General features: G+C 34.7%; 1 protein-coding gene across 2 annotated transcripts in view; it reads right to left on the bottom strand.

The window, feature by feature from the left end:
• The window catches only part of NECTIN3 (nectin cell adhesion molecule 3), a 127,936-nt gene that overhangs the window by 40,179 nt on the left and 69,452 nt on the right, over positions 1-18,305 (bottom strand). The window contains exons 6-7 of one of the 2 annotated variants that reach the window (XM_040484444.1): positions 13,623-13,761; positions 10,923-11,007 (exon numbers count right to left, since the gene is read on the bottom strand). In XM_040484444.1, coding sequence (XP_040340378.1) covers positions 10,923-11,007; positions 13,623-13,761 — 224 coding nt within the window. Of the gene's footprint in view, positions 1-10,922; positions 11,008-13,622; positions 13,762-18,305 lie in introns of those variants that run through there. The other variant, XR_005793280.1, reaches the window with a different exon arrangement.

Genomic DNA, 18,305 nt, shown 5'->3' with positions numbered 1-18,305 from the left:
GAATGGTGGAAAATATTTCCAAATCACATATCTGACAAAAGACTTGTAAAACTGTCTTATGCCACTCAGGCTGCTACAACAACTTACCATGTTTACTAAGTGGTTTAAAGAACATTTCTTTCACACAGTTCTAGGCTGTGTGAGATTTTAGTTCTTGGTGAAGGCTCTCTTCCTAGTTTGCAGATGACTATCTTTTATCCTCACATACCAGGGAGCAGAGAAAGAAATAGGCTCTCCTCTTATCTCCTCCTATGAGGCACTAATCCCATCATGAGGGTTCTCATTACCTAAAACCTCCCCAAGGCCGCACCTCCAAATACCATCACACTGGGGGTTAGGGTTTCAACATATGAATTTTAGGGGGACAAAAACATGCAGTCCGTAATACAAAATATAGAAAGAACTCTCAAAATTCAACAATAAGAAAATGATCCAATAAAAAAATGAGCAAATATTTGAAGAGAGATTTCACCACAGAAGCTAAATGGATGACAAGTCAGCAATTAAAAAAAAAAAAGTTCCACATACGAGTAACTAGGGAGAAAATACAAATTAAAATCAGAATGAAATACACCACACACCTATTAGAACATCTAACATTTTTAAAGTCTGATCATAACATATGGTGGTGAGGGTATGGAGGAACTCATACACTGCTTGTGGGAACACAAATGGTAAAGCTACTCAGGATGACAATTTGGCACTTTCTTAAATTATACTTTTTAAGCTACAATTACCACATGACCCATCTGTTCCACACCTAGATGTTTACTCAAGAGAAATGAGAATGTGTATTTACACAAAGACTTATACGTAAGTATTCATAGCAGCATTCCTTATAATAGTCAAAAAATGGAAACAATGCAAATGCCCATCAATAGGTAAATGTAAATAAAATGTAGTATGCCCTACAAGGTTTAAAAGGAATGTTTAAAAGGAATAAACTGGGGGCGCCTGGGTGGCGCAGTCGGTTAAGCGTCCGACTTCAGCCAGGTCACGTTCTCGCGGTCCGTGGGTTCGAGCCCCGCGTCGGGCTCTGGGCTGATGGCTCAGAGCCTGGAGCCTGTTTCCGATTCTGTGTCTCCCTCTCTCTCTGCCCCTCCCCCGTTCATGCTCTGTCTCTCTCTGTCCCAAAAATAAATAAACGTTGAAAAAAAAATTTTTAAAGGAATAAACTGTTTAAAAGGAATAAACTACTGATCAACACAAGAAGGAACCAGAGATCAGAATCATTGTGGGGAGTGAAAGAAGTGACACCAAACAAACAAACATACCATATGATTCTATTACATAAAATTCAAGAACATGTAAATTAATACATAGAGACAGAAAGTAGATGAGTGGTTGGGTCCTTGGGGAGGTGGAAAGGCAACAGGGGAATGAAGAGAGGGAAAGATTATAAAGGGGCATCAGGAAACTTTTGAAAATGATGGATAAATCCATTTTCTTGATTGTGGTGATGTTTTCCCAGTCTGTGTATATGTATGCATATTTGTGTACTGTGTTATGTATTATATGTAAAATGTATCAAACTCACACTTTAAATATATGCAGTCTGTTTTGTACCAATTATAAAGCTAATAAATTTTAATAAAGTTCTTTTGAAAAAAGGGAAAAAAGAAGGGTGCCTGGGTGGCTCAGTCAGTTAAGCCTCTGACTTCAGCTCAGGTCATGATCTCGCGATTCGTAAGTTCGAGCCCTGCATGGGGCTCTGTGCTGACAGCTCAGAGCCTGGAACTTGCTTAGGATTCTGCGTCTCCCTTTCTCTGCCTCTCCCCTGCTCACAGTCTGTCTCTACCTCAAAAATAAATAAACATTAAAAAAAATTTTTTTTAATAAGTAAATAAGGGAAAAAATATGTCATCATAGGCTTTGTCTATTTGTCACTAAAATATAAGCTCTATAAAGGCAATAATTGTTTCATCTGTCTTATTAACTAGTATTCCCAGTACTGGCACATAAGAAGTACTCAAGAAATACTGGTTTGATAAATGAGTGACAGAGAAAAAATAAAATAGAACTATGAATCAAAACATATAGACACCATACTTTTTAATTTCACTTTAAGCCTACTAAATTTATAATAAAAGTATAATAATTTCCAAAAGAAAAATATGCTGAATTTTCATGAATCAGGTACTATTAGTTTTATTCTTCTTCTGAAATAATTTCACTGCTTGATCTCTTTAATATTTTTACACTTGATCTTAGCCAAAAGGCTGAGAAGCAATATCTCTTTAATATTTTTATTAAGAATTACAGTTTCCTTCTTGGGGGGCGCCTGGGTGGCTCAGTCAATTAAGTGGCCGACTTCAGCTCAGGTCATGATCTCATGGCTCATGAGTTCAAGCCCTGCATTAGGCTCTGTGCTGACAGCTCAGAGCCTGGAGCCTGCTTCGGATTCTGTGTCTCCCTCTCTCTCTCTGCCCCTCCCCTACTCCTGCTCTGTCTCTCCCTCTCTCTCAAAATTAAATAAACATTAAAAAAATTAAAAAAAAAAGAATTACGGTTTCTTTTTTAATAACAGCAAACACATAGTACCTACTATGTGTCAGGCATGTTCTAAGGTTCTATGGTCTAAGGATGCAGCATATGGTAATTTATTAATCCCCATAAAATCTTAAAAGTAGGTTTATCTTTTTCTCATTTATAAGAGTGATTAGTAAGAGTTTTTAGTAAAACTATCAATCCTTTATACTTCAAATGTTGCACCTATATTTCCTTTGAATATATTATTTCAATATGATTAGTTTATGTCATTATTTCATCTGAGCTTTGTTGATCACAAAACTTTGTCCCTTCACAGACGAGAACACGGCCCTACAATTCTTTGACTACTTGTCTCAATAATTGCCACTATCTATTAACTGGAGGCAATATGCAAGATGTAAACATTTTGCTACTCAAGGGCAAAACAATGCTAGGAAATACTCAGTATTCATTTACCTGAAGCAGTCCACTGCATCATATAGTTTTCTCTAATTTGGATGAAAAATGTTAATTCTTCTGTCATCTTTCTCCCTTCCTTCTCCCTGACTCCAAAGCCTATAGCTATTGGTAGCATCTGAATATATGTTAAAATATTGAGATCCCGGGAGAAAATCAGACCATCGATGATAATTAACAAAAGCAGCTTATTAAAAAATATTATTGCAAAATGGCAGTTATGTATCAGAAAGATGAGGTTTGAAAGGAAGTAATGAAAATGTCTAAAACTATACAGTAGTAGTAGGTGGACAGGTTCAAAAAAGCCTTAAATGAAATGTGGCATGATTGGTAGCAATTAAGATACCTGGAGGACATATCCAACTCTAGAACTTGCTAACAAGTAGGACCACCATGTTTCTAAAACCACAGTTTGATAACATTTGCTCTAGTCGGAACAACTTTTCATTTTTATCCCATTTTATAATATAAATCAATGGAAATATAAGATTCATCTTCCTAAACTTTCTGTACCACAAATTTAGATATCAAGAAGCAATGTATATATACTACTCATCCTGGAATTAAAAGAAAAAAGTTTCATATCTACTTATAAAATGTTTAAATGGTCATAATTTTGTTCAATAAGCACACAAAAGAATGAGAGTTGCAGGAAAAAAATGGCTTTTTTGACACTTGAAAAGATGATAAAACTCACTAATAATGAGAGTGCAAAATTATAATTTTACATACACACACATTTTTTTACCTATCAGATCACCAATACTCAAGTGGAATACATATGCTGTTGGTAAGGATGTGGAGAAACAGGCACTTTCAAGCATTACTGATTGGAGTACAAAATAGTATAATATTTATAGAGGATAATTTGACAGTATCTATCAAAAGTATAAACACATTTACTATTTGACACAGCAAGACCAATTCTAAAAAATCTATACTGAAGATTATACTTGGGTAGATACAAATATCATATATATAAAGCTATTCATTGCAGCATTATTGGTTTATTAAAATATTTTGACACTACAAACTGTGTAATATATGCAAATTAGAATCTTCTGTAGACATAAAAAAGAATGAGAATGCTCTGCATCCCAATAAAAAAGATCTTCAGTATATCTTAGGAGGAATGGCAAAATATTTAACAGTACATACAGCTACCTTTTATAAAAGAAAAAAAAATGTGTGCATGTATGTTTCCCTGTCTATGCTTAAACAAACCTTATTAAGTCAAACAAGAAATGTATAAAAGTGATTTTCTGTAGGAGGTATAGGGTAAACAGGAATGGGAACGGGAGGGAGACTTTAGAAAATACCCTTTTACATTTTTTTGTTTTTTTTTTTTTAATTTTTTTTTTCAACGTTTATTTATTTTTTTGGGACAGAGAGAGACAGAGCATGAACGGGGGAGGGGCAGAGAGAGAGGGAGACACAGAATTGGAAACAGGCTCCAGGCTCTGAGCCATCAGCCCAGAGCCTGACGCGGGGCTCGAACTCACAGACCGCGAGATCGTGACCTGGCTGAAGTCGGACGCTTAACCGACTGCGCCACCCAGGTGCCCCTACATTTTTTTGTATGCATTATGTACTCAAAAAATAAATAGGAACACTCTTTCCTACCAACACTCTGCCATGAACATTTATAAAAATTTACTAAAGAATGTGATATATCATAGTGAATTATTGGGGGGAAAATCTTAATTTCCCAAGACAGTAAATTCTGCTGAAGTATTACCATAACTGGTTTGACTGATTAACAATATTCCAGGTTAGTAATTCAGGTTTCAACAGATCTCTATTTTCTTATGCTAAAAGGTCACTGACAGAGGGGAGAAAAAGCACTGCAGAAAAATTAGAAACTACAGAAAAATATAACATAAGACATAACATTCATGGAGAAGTCTACTACATAATCATTGCTAATGTTTTAGAATATTGCTATAGAGTCTCTTGTTCATCTGTTATTTTTCATACATGCTATACTGATATCTGGTACACTGATATTAGATATACTGACATTAAATATACTGGAACATAATTATGTCTCTGGGATAGGGTTATTCTAGAATTTGTAACACAAACATGGTCACAGACTGAGAAGAATATAAAGAGGTGTTTGATTCTTCCATTTATTCATTCAAAAAGATTTTGTTCAGTAACTACAACGTGCCAAGCAAGGTGTTATGCACTGGGACTATAGTACTAAGCAAGGGAGACATGATCCCTGCCTTTATATCGCTTAAGGTCTACAGTAGAGGTTCTCAAATTTGGGGCCTCAGGATCCCTCTATACTTTAAAATTTTGAGAACCCAAAGTACTTTCATTTACATGGGTAAGAGCTAACTATATTTATCATCTTAAACATTAAAACTATGAAATTAAAAAAAAAACATTTTAATGTTTACTTATGTTTGAGAGAGAAAGAGAGAGAGAGACAAAGAATGCATGGGAGGGGCAGAAAGAGAGGGAGACACAGAGTCCAAAGCAGGCTCCAGGCTCCGAGCTGTCAGCACAGAGCCTGACATGGAGCTCGAACTCACGAACTGTGAGATCATGACCTGAGCTGAAGTCGGCTGCTTAACCCACTGAGCCACCCAGGTGCCCCAAACTATGAATTTAAAAAAAAAAAATTTTTTTTTATTAACATTTATTTATTTTTGAGACAGAGAGAGACACAGCATGAACGGGGGAGGGTCAGAGAGAGAGGGAGAGACAGAATCTGAAACAGGCTCCAGGCTCTGAGCTGTCAGCACAGAGCCCGACGCGGGGCTCGAACTCACGGACCGCGAGATCATGACCTGAGCTGAATTTGGACGCTCATTGACTGAGCCACCCAGGGGTCCCCCAAACTATGAAATTTTTAAAAATATTTAATTCATTTAAACAGAATAATAGTATGATACAAATAGCATCTTTTATGTGAGCAAATAACCATGTTTTCCAGAACAAAGATAAGCAAGAAGAGTGGCATTTTATTATACTTTTTTACATTTTGCAAATCTTTTTCATATCTGAGTCAAAAGAAGAAAGCTTGATTTTCATATCTGCTATAGCATTTACTCTGTTCCAATAGGTTGTTTGGTTGAATGCATGAAGAAAAAAATGGCCTCACACAGATACACTGCTAGAAAGGGGAGACACACTTCAATACTTCTTTAAGATAATTGAGAAAATTCTCCTTTGATACTATACCAAAACTCAACAACTGGAAGTTTCTTAAGGTTAGTTGCTAGTTGCTATCTGAAACTTTTCATACTCTCCTATATGAAAATCCATACGTTTATCTTATACTTTGGATATTTTATGCATGCATGATTATAACAGCATACATTGGTCATTTGGAAACTATTAGTTCACTAAGTTACACAGATATTCCAAACATTGGTACTTTTCACTATTCAGTATAAAAACAACATTCATTAATTTCCCCACTAATATCAATCCCATGGTTACAGATATAAGTTTTATAAAAATTATAATTTTTACTTGGAACCTCAAATTTTTCATTGGCAACAAATACTGTGAGTTGTTTGCCTTGAGCGACAGGTTCAGTTCATTGATTTGTGAGAAAATATCTGCAAAATTACTCAAGCTTAAATGACCATGGTTTGTTAGCCATTCTTTTAAGTCAAAATGGTGTTCCACAATAAAGGCAGCTAAGTTCAGCCTAAAATTCAGTTACACAAGTACTTATGCATATATACCATTTAATAACACAGAATATTAAGACACATACACACATATTTATATGTGTATATAAGACGAATTTCTTAAATCATGAAAATTGATCTGTGTATTCCAACACCTGAAATACTGTTCATAAAACATTTTCAAGGTTGCTAAAATTAAAAATTTACCGAAGTAATCTGACAGATGGTTAGTTCTGCAAATGTGGCTATCAAGGGGTAAAAGAAAATCTCATGATATTTCAAGAGATTAAAAGCTTTCAATAATATGTCAGCATTGTGAAAATAACTTCAAGAGCCACATTCCCTATAATATTCTTGCTTGAATGAAATCCTGTTATGATCCTCAGTAAAGTCAAGTAATAGTATCTATTTCACACAATCTACTAGACCTAACTTTCCAAGAATAAATGTTATTTTAGGCTGAACCACAGAGCATTCTAAAAGATTTACATTTACATCCAGATTTTTTCCATGTCAGAAATCAAACTGTATTAGTTACATATTTCTTCCTGAAAATGATCCCTTGATCATTTTCGTTGGTTTGGGAAATATTTTTTCACATCAGAGTATACAACTCTCCCAAAACAAGGCTAAAATACAGCATTATTCATAGAACAGTATGTGTTGTCCAAAATTGTTTAATACAAAGAAATTTTATATCAGTGTTCAGTGTTTCATGCTGGATTTGAAGCTGAATGAGATAAAGGAGCCCCCTACAACTATAAACAACACTGGCCACTCTGAAAAATACTGGTCTATAATAGAGTGGGAAAGCGATTTCTAGACCACTATGTATTCTATGATCACATTTGTGTTTAAAAAAAAAGGCAAAACAAACCTAGCTATAGATGTAAATATGGATGATACACCCATGAAAATAAATTTATGGAAAAAAGTCTGGGAGAATATTTAAATTCATAACAATGGTGATAGCTGGAGAAGGAAATTATATACTTGGTGATGGAGTAATAAAAAAGAACTTTCACAGCTGACTATAAATTTCTGTAGTATTTGTTTTTGTTGTTCTAAGAGCATACTTATGGATTACCTATATAATGTTCATAAAACATAATGAAAAGGTAAAATATACTTTAAAGCCATTAATTAATATTTCTTTCCCAAATGAAGACTCAACTTCTGCAGGATTATTACCTAATACATGACAAGCTGGGGATATTTCTCAATTACTCCTTGCTTCAGGTAAGATATTCTTTTTTATTTCCCTCATACTTATGCATGCCTCCATGCATCTTCTCTGCAGTAATGGTTCCCACCCAAGGACACTGCCTCTTCACAATACCAGGCCTCATTCTCCTAACATACATTGAAAGGAAACCTTCCCCAGGATGAGTGTTGGTACTATTACCACAAAAGCAACACAAGGTGTACAAATGTGGGTACTGAGGAGGTGTCTCTTTCTGTGGTTTCCCAAGAGTAGAACACTGATGGGTAGAATAAATGAGACTGTCTTCCTTAAAGCCATGGAGGCATTTGGGAGCCTGGCCTAGGTGCCTAGGTCACTAGGCCTGTTTGAAAAAAAAATTTTTTTTTTTCAACGTTTATTTATTTTTGGGACAGAGAGAGACAGAGCATGAACAGGGGAGGGGCAGAGAGAGAGGGAGACACAGAATCAGAAACAGGCTCCAGGCTCTGAGCCATCAGCCCAGAGCCCGACGCGGGGCTCGAACTCACGGACCGCGAGATCGTTACCTGGCTGAAGTCGGACGCTTAACCGACTGCGCCACCCAGGCGCCCCTCACTAGGCCTGTTTGGGAAGGCTGAGGGCTAATGACTTCAAGCAGGAATTACCTCATCACTTCAAAGCAGACAAGACACCCAGAGAAGTGGAACAATCCCAAGGCATTTAGTATTGCAACATGCTATCACTGTATGAAACTGATCAGATAGTAATTACACACTTACAGATTTCTTGGTAACCAGGACACGGCTCTGTGTATTTTACATTTTGATATCACAGCATTAATTAAAACACAAACAGCCACATAATTAACATATAGACATTATAATGCGTGAATCATAACAAGTTATCTGATGGATAATGATTTTAGCCTAAATTATTTTTTTTTAAAGATTTTTGTTTTGTTTTGTTCTTGAGAGAGAGTGCATGCGCATGAGTGGGATAAGGGCAGAGAGAGAGGGAGAGAGAATCTTTTAAGCAGGCTCCACACTTAGCTCAGAGCTCGATGCAGGGCTCAGTCTCATGACTGTGAGATCATGACCTACGCCCAAATCAAGAGTCAGATGGTTAATGACTGAGCCACTCAGGTGCCCCAGCCTAAATTATTCTTAAAAGCTTTATAGAATTGGGGAGTTATTTCATCTCCAATTCAAGTTCTAACTCTCTTAAGCAAAATTACAGCAACTAGTTCACCCCCGGCAATAGTTTGTAGAATCAGTTTTATAGCTAGAAGATGGAAACAAACAGTCACATTTTTTACCTGCTCAATTTCACAGATGAGGAAAAAGTCACAATGTTACCACATAGTCTCTGACTCCCAAAGTCCAATGTTTGTTATTCATTGCAGGTGCTTTCCCTTCAGTCTTCTTTGTAAACTTCCCGTTACTTTTCCACTATAACTTCATTTCCACCTAGGTTTATGCTTTTGAGTATGCAATTTACTACAAATCAAATTATTCTAATCACCAAGTGAGTAATTTCATCACCTGCTTCATAACTTCTACCTCAAAAAGCCAGGAAGCATTCCCTAATTCCAAGGACACTAAAAACTATAGTTTCTAGCACTGTCAACTCAAATCATCCAAGAAAAATCTTCCTTTTGTGTTTATTTGGAAACAACTACAGATATAAAAGTCATATTTTTTAAACTAAAACCCGGGTCCCATGATGACCTAAACCCAATATTTTTTTTCCAATTTATAAGCTTTTGTAAATATTTAATTTGAAGATATTAAATAATAACAACTTATATAATCAACTGGTTTTATAGACAAGAACTAAATTATGCGTAGTTAGCGTTGTCCTAGAAAATTACTAACCATGTTCTTAAAAAATTCCCAAAACCTAATCTGGAAATCTTCTGGTTAATTACTAGGTTTGTGAACAGAAGAAGACAGCTGCCTTTCTGTAGCAGTTAGCAAGAGCTCTAGCTAAATATTTTGTTGACATTTCACAGTACTTGTCAAGTTCATTTCTTTGCCAAAAGAGATGTGAGCTTATACTCTACATGGAAACAAGAGGTCTGGGAAGATAGCATGTCTTCACCCAAAGACCCCAAACTTGTGTGTGACAACAAACCTGGTGCCCACTGGCAATGAGTGCACATGCCAGGGAATGCTCCTCCCTGCCCCCATGCTCAGGCAGTAGACTGAACATGTGGTCAACTAAGACACAGAAGATAAGAACATCTTAGTACCTGTGCTGAACTGAGCACAGAAAGCTGAGAACGTCTGAACAGATACATTCCCTTGGAATTTTTCCACCAAATTAAATTAATTGGTGGGCAAATAATTTGCTTTATTCCAGCTGAAGACAGAAACATATTTTAGGGGAAAAATATTATAGAATGTTTCCACAGGGAATAAAACCCCAATATAGGGTCAGGGTCCCAATCGGTTACTTGGATGCTAGATGGAAAAAAACAAAACCAGAACAACTAACACTAAGAAGAAAAATATTCAAATACCCGATGATTTCAACTTTCCCAAGGACAGCCTATTAATCTACGTAGAGAATATGAGATAGACGCATTTAATTGATACTTTCACATGAATTATTGTAAACTGATCCCAAAAGAAAATTTAAAATGATCATAAACTTAATGTGGGGACCAATATTCATATCCAGAACTTTAAACTGGAATATAAACCTTTTGTTGCTAAATAAAGGAACGCTAAAATTTAGATTTTGAGTATACTGAAACAAAAGTTAAATACATACTCCAAGGATTAAAAGCTCTTCATCATATCCTAGCAAAGACATTCGATTTTTCTTTTATTTTATATAAAGATGCATACTTTACAATGAATATGCATGTCAATAAACTATTAACAATAAATCTTTGGGCATAAGCTTTTAGTAAAAATCTGTACTCCTAATAAAGTGTTGATTTGTCTTATCTACACTGTCTATACCATCGTTTCTTACCAATTTGTAGGCAAAATTTGATGCTTTAAATGTTGCAGAGAAATGATTATGTATTACTATGCTACATTTAACGTATAATGACTAAATAATATCAAATAATATACATTGCTGAGTGTTTTTTATTTCATTTTATTTTAAGTGTAATCAGGAACACATACCTGATATAGAAGGTCTTTTTGAGGCAAAGGGGGAGATCGTTCTTCATACATAGGAGGTGGTTTATGTGTGGGTGGAAGGTCGATCCTGCATTAAAAATGTTAAAACATGTGATTGCAACATTTAGCAAAAACAAAACAAACAAACAAATAAAAACAAGGGAGGGGAGGAGGCTATCAAGGTTCTCTTAATTTTTGAGGATATTTTCCTCACACTAATATTTATATTAGTGTATATGCTTAATTCAGTTGTTATATTTTATCATACAGGGAGGAAAAAACCAGGTTTTAAAGGTTCTAATATTTAAAACTCATCTAATTGATTCATTTGAAGAAGGAAACTCAAATGGAAGCATTTTTTGAAAATTATTACTAAGCAAGTGACCTAATCCATGACCAATTTACTTAAGTATTGCATGTTTTTCCATCTCACTATATTATTATATTACTACACCTACCATCGTATTAAACATAGTCAAACATGTGCAATGGAAGGCAAAATGTCATAAAATTAAAAAAATTGTATCTTAAAATGATAATGAAAACACTTTTACATTTTTGAAATACTTTCAAAACTAATTTTTTAAGTGTGTGTCTGTTGGTTGATTTTAGAGATTAAGAGAGAGAGTAAGGGAGGGGCAGAGAGAATCCCAGGCAGGCTACACACAGTCAGTGCAGAGCCCAACGCGGGGCTCGAACCCACAAACTGTGAGATCACAATCACAGCTGAAATCAAAAGTTGGTCACTTAACTGACTGAGCCACCAAGGTTCCCCATCAAAACTAATTTTCAAAAGCCATGGTCACTCTTAGAATATTCATCATGTAAATTAGGATTCTGAATCTAAAGACCATTATAAATCTTGTCACCTGAAATAAACCAAGGTGCCATTACATCCTTAAGGAATGTATTTTTGCCAAAATAACCCATTTTTAAAAACCTGTATTTTCATGTATTTAAGCATTGTTGTCACAATACAAATAGAATATATCTTGTGGCTCTCTGCATTTTAGGAAATAATTTTTTTATCTATTCTCATACTTTTGAAGTTCACAGGTAACTAATTTACAGTAATTATGATTATTAAATCAAACAAAAATGTTACCTATAGTAAAAAATAAAGAGAATGAAATCCATAGAGGCCAAAGTAATTACAAATTCTCTGTGGTCTAATAGCTTCTCAATGTGGACATGAAATAACATTTTAAATGAACAGAATTCAAACAACAAATAAAGATTATGTTTTGAAATTACACAAAAGCCTGAGATAATTTGGGAGCTAAAATAAAGTTAACCAAATGCTAGTTACTCTTGAAATATTAAAGAACTATAAAAGTTATTGGAACTATAAATTATTATAACTATGAACATTAAAGAACCAGTGATATAGGTGTTCACTAAAAAGGTACTTTACAGTCCTTTAAAAGTAATTATTTCTTTTCATGTCATGAAAATCACAGCAAAGTCATAGCTCCAAGGAACCATCAATCATTTGGGTGAGAAAACTGAGGCTCATGGAGGTGATGTGACTTGTCCTTGATCATACCACTACTTTAATCATGACAGAGCTGAGACTAACACTCAGATGTCTTTAATCCAAGAAGATCTATGCTATAACTGTGCCAGATTAGAAAGGCGCGCGCACACACACACACACACACACACACACACACACACAAACACACACACACACAGCATTTATGAAGACAGAAGAAATATATTCTTTGAGAGACAGACTTATTTCCTAATATGAAAATATTAATAACCACATAATACTACCATTTATATAAAACATCATGATTCATAAACAACATTATTATATTCTACTCATCACAACTATAGGTAAGTAGGAAAAATATGAAAATATTATTCACATTCCATAGATAAAGCAACAAAGCTGTTGATGGAATTAAATGAATTGGGACATTTGTCTTTTGATTCTACAGCAAAGTGTAATATCTGCTTTATAATTCTATCTTAATGATTGGCCCAAAACATTGCTTACTCTTTAAGTGAACAAACTGCACACTTTGTAATTCACCAAAACCAAAATTGTTTAAGAAAAAAAAGCTTTAAAACTCGGGGCGCCTGGGTGGCGCAGTCGGTTAAGCGTCCGACTTCAGCCAGGTCACGATCTCGCGGTCCGTGAGTTCGAGCCCCGCGTCGGGCTCTGGGCTGATGGCTCAGAGCCTGGAGCCTGTTTCTGATTCTGTGTCTCCCTCTCTCTCTGCCCCTCCCCCGTTCATGCTCTGTCTCTCTCTGTCCCAAAAAAATAAATAAACGTTAATAAAAAAAAATAAATAAAACTCAATGTATTTGATAGCTCTTGGCGGCTGAAGGTTAAGATCTATCCATACATAAGACTGGCATATACAATCTGGAGATGCAATTAAACGTCTAAGATTTTTTTGAATCTCTCTTTCAAGCACAGTTCTTCAAAGACCTGCATTTTTAATTCAGAAGACAGGACAACATAATTTATCATTGTTATCATTTGGAATGATGTCTAATATATTTGTCTCCAACAGCCCCTTGACACTATAGACCAAAATAGTACATTCTGATTAAACCATGGTCAGCTCACAAAGATCTAACAGTGTCTTTACTCTCATCCCTCAGACATTTTACATACGAGTAGCCGTAAAGATAGATACAAAGACTGACTCATACTGAATGTTGAACACAAGCAAAAAAGTTACCTACACTTTGTCAAGATAGGATGGTCTCTTTTTTCGAGGAGTCAGCAGCACAGTCACAAAGATAGCAATGATGAAAAGGGCAAGGACGGCTCCAATTACGGCGCCAGCTACGGCTATGGAGGAGGTCTGCTTAAATGGAACATCTGTAAAGTAACAAAAATCAGGCTTTTCAAACAATTTTAAAAAGAGTTCTTGAATTTGCACACCCTAATTTCTATAATGTGCAAAGACTGATTGAAGTTTGTTAGAGGACCTCAAATTTGATTCAGTACTTTTTGTAGGATTATGCTAACACCCTCCTTTCTTATGTCACCTTAGCACTCCAGCTTTCCTTTTTTTCAAGTTATGAAAATAATATCCCCAGTCAGATAGCAACGAGTGAATCTATTTTCTATGGTGAAAGAATGTCTGGAGAAGAAACGATAGAGAAAAAGGATGAAAGCTATTTTAAGTTCTTACTCTAAGAGATAAAACATTTTTTCATTATTCTTTGAGTTAACCAACAATATATACATTTACCATTTTTTATTTGAGTGAAATATAAAAGAAGTTCTACTAAAGAAACTAAAACCTTCAAGGAGGGGCAAACCAAAGACACACAAAAAAAATCCCAGATCTAATAAATATGGCAAAGAATGACACTGTATAAGTTTTTAAATAGAGGTATTATAAAAACAGCACTTGTTGCAGATAATTTCCCTTAATTCATGAACATTTAATACAAAGTACACTTAAGACAGTGTCTCTACCACAAAATTAAATGGAAAATCTTCCCTATCCCCTGGATATAAACACACTACATAATTTCTAAATACCAGTTTCTCTTTCCCAGTTTGCACCATAAATTTTATAAAAAAGGATTTTAAAAACATATTTAGTAATTATGTCATACAATACTGAAAAATTAAGTCACCCTATTTTATGAACATCCAAATAAGGGAATGTATTAAAATTATTGCAACTATATATTTTCAAATGTAAGTACTATGGATATGACAAAACAATCCTTATGTGCATTATTTTGACAATTTCAGCAACATTAATTTTGAGCAATTACAAAGTACCTTCAATATACACAATTTTGTCTTATCTTTCTAACCAGTAAGAAAGATGTTTAAGATAAACTTCTATATTGCAGTTCTAAAGTTAAATATTCTGCCCAAGGTCATTCCATCAACTAGTAGTAGAGAACAGAAAGTGAAATAAAGTTAGCTGGGTTAGGCTAGACGCCCTCATTATGCCCTTGTTGGGAGAAAACGTTTTTATACAATTGCACATCTAATGTAGACTCTCCTTTCGGGTCCCCTATGAAGAACTCTTAGCTTTCACTTAAATAGGCGTTCACATAGAGTTCTAAATAATTGCAATTACCATTGGGACCAGACATGGCAAGTTTAGATAGAAGACATTAAAGCAGTTATCAGTTTTGAAATATGTTTCACGGACTTACCATCATAGTATTTCCATATAAATACATATTTAGAAGTATTTTCCAACTCTGTATCTATTAAAATGTGAGTTGCATGTTGTTTTAGATTCTTAAAAACTATATTTCCTTTCTTCCCAATTATAAAAATTTCTTTAGCAAACTACCAATTCTTTATTAATGAGTCATTTTATTAGTCTCATTCTAGACTAAAAACTTTACATCAATGAGTAGCAAGTAACTCATTTCAATAACTTTCAAACTTTCAATTAGGATTTAAAAATAGTAAAATATACAATTATTTTAAACAATATAACCAGTTTAGTCATTCAGGATCTTACTCTCATTTGCTAATACACCCAGTTTATCTTCCTATTGTTGCTCATTTCTCTAATCCCTACCTCCATTTGAATACGTGCTACGTGAGAAAAAGTTTGAAATCCAAGCCAGTCAAATAATACTCTGCTCTTGTCAATGTTTAAAGATTTGGAATGACCTAGGAGTAATTTCTACTCCACACGATCACTTTTCCAACCATATACATTATAGCTTTGTATTCAGTCTTTAAAAGTCCAACTGAAATCTATTAAGATTACATACCCACGGTCATGTGACCAAGGTCATATATATTTTCAGTGGCATAAATAAAAAATCCTTAAGTGTCAAATACACTACCTATTCCACTAGTTTTCTAAAGGTTTTTCTTCAAAGGAAATCTTTCTTTTGCTGAGGGATCAAAAGCATCCCTATCAGTTTTGCCCAAGTGTACTGAATTCAAATTTGAGTGTTCTTATCTTGATGGTAAGACAAAGTTAATACCATATTTATAAAAATACTTTTAAATACTTCTGAAGTTATTTTTGAAAAACTCAGGTTACTCTTTGAATGTAAGATTTTCAATGTACAGATCATTATACATTCATCAAACCTCACACCTCCAAGAAAACCTCTCATTTAATCTTAATAAAGATATTAAATTTGGTAGTGTTTTGTAATAAGATATAATAATCACAGACTTTTCACATCCTAAGGTAATTTCCAACTCTGTACTATTTTTAATATCCTTAAGTAATTCTCAAGTCCAAATAGACACTATTTTCTGAACATTTAAATTATGGTCTATTTATCCACTTCTGTCCCATTAGTCTTATAAATCCTAGCTCTGGGACTCTGAGTTGACTTTGTATAGACTATGATGACTCTTCCTTCTATCTTAAATTGGGCATATTTATTTCACCCAGTTCCACTCATTCTTTATTCATATTTTTCCTTTCTTTTTTGTACACCTCTTCTTAGTATCAAACCAGGCTAGTAAGTACTGAAAAGAGCAAATCAAAGAAAAACTACATATGAATCCGTTTACCAACTGGATATTCTACAGAAGCAAATAAATACATAAATGGGATAGGTTTCATGTTTCCTTTTCTGATTCTTCTACTAACTGAGAAAAAACAAAGAAGAATATATTTACGATATTAACCGGTGATGAACACTAGTATGAAAAGCAAAGAGCAAGCTGAAATTTCTTGTATTCAAGTCAAAGAATTTTAATGAAAATTGAGAATTTAGCTACAACACTGCCTCCTCCACATCTCTGCCCACGTAATCTATTCTATATTACAATCAAACTACAAGGAGGAAATAAGCAAATGTATAAAAATTTGGCATTTTTAAACATTCAGCTAATTTACTGAATGAATGACATGACATTACCATCACCTAAGGAGACAGACTACTAAATCTTAACTATCTGCTTACAATCAGCAGAAAACAAAAGTGCTTTCCCCAATACAACAAAAGCTTACTGCCCATAATAGATATCATGCATATGTCTTCTAGGGAAAATGTTCAAAAATCTAACACATCATACCAAAAGAAACTTAATACAGACATAAAAATTTTCATTATTTTTGAAAAAAAATATACATATAACTACTAAACTGAATTTAAGTTTGTCTTTATTACTCTGATACATACGAATAAAAAATATGTTGAAGCTACTCAAATATGCTTACCTAATTCACATCTGACAAGATTTGAAAAAAATAAATACTATTCTACACAGCAAAACATAGCAACTTGCTAAAAACCACTTGAAACGGGTGAGTATAGAAATCTACAGGCCCTTTTCACACACTCAAACACCAAGACCTAACAATTAATGGAAATATTTTCCTTTATTAACTATTTTCCTTTATTACCTTCACCAAAACTTCAGTGGTTCTACTACCTGATTCACACATTAATGTGATACCCTACAAATTTATCTTCTCAACTTTTATTTGCCCTTATAATACATATCACTGTATCACCAATTTTTCCCCATAAATATATCTCACTTTTATTTTTCAAGAGCCACTTTAAAATTTTTTATTTTTTATATTTATTTATTTTTGAGAGACAGAGAGACAGAGCACAAGTAGGGGAGGGGCGGAGAGAGAAGGAGACACAGAATCTGAAGTAGGTTCCAGGTTCTGAGCTGTCGGCACAGAGCCCGAGTGGGGCTCGAACTCACAAACTCTGAGATCATGACCTGAGCTGAAGTCGGAAGCTTAACCCTCTGAGACACCCAGGTGCCCCTCAATTGCCACTTTTAATGTTTACTTTTCCAATACACCTTCTACTTCATTATATCCATCGAAATATTTATCTCACTACTTTTTAATAAATGTCCTTTCTTTGGGTCGGGATGGTGTTGTCACCTCTCATTCAACAAATTACCAATAGTAACCTAACGTGTCAGGCACATGCTAAGTGCCAAGAATGTGAGGATGAATTTTACATAGTCCCTATCTTCACAGTAGAGAGCAAAATCCCTAAAGTGGGATCACAGAATCCATAAAAATATTTTTTCCAATGTAGAGATTATTATCACTTATCCCCTTTTTTAGGATAAGTGATAATTACAAAATAAATGTGGTACTAGTATATAATACACGGACTGGCACTGGTAGCTTCACTTAGTCCAAACGTCAGGTGTTCACTTGCTACACAAGGCATCTACAAGATCCCATGGTTAGTACGGAATGAGATAGTTCCAGAATGAAATCAAACAATTACACATCCACTTTGTTGTCCCCTCTCAGCAGAGCCAGCATCTTGTGACACACTACGGATGTATGAGAGCTCAGCTGAGTGAAACAGTAACTACCCTAGATTTAACGAAAAGTCAAGAATTTAAAGGAGGCCGACATGGACGCCCCGGGTGACAGAGGAACATGAGAGGATCTGTGCTAATCCATGTTATATACTAGGAAGCAT

This window comes from Herpailurus yagouaroundi, unplaced genomic scaffold (genome assembly GCF_014898765.1).
Source record: "Herpailurus yagouaroundi ecotype Mexico unplaced genomic scaffold, PumYag 162, whole genome shotgun sequence".
Lineage (NCBI taxonomy): Eukaryota > Metazoa > Chordata > Mammalia > Carnivora > Felidae > Herpailurus > Herpailurus yagouaroundi.
This window is presented reverse-complemented; position numbering and strand designations above follow the sequence as displayed.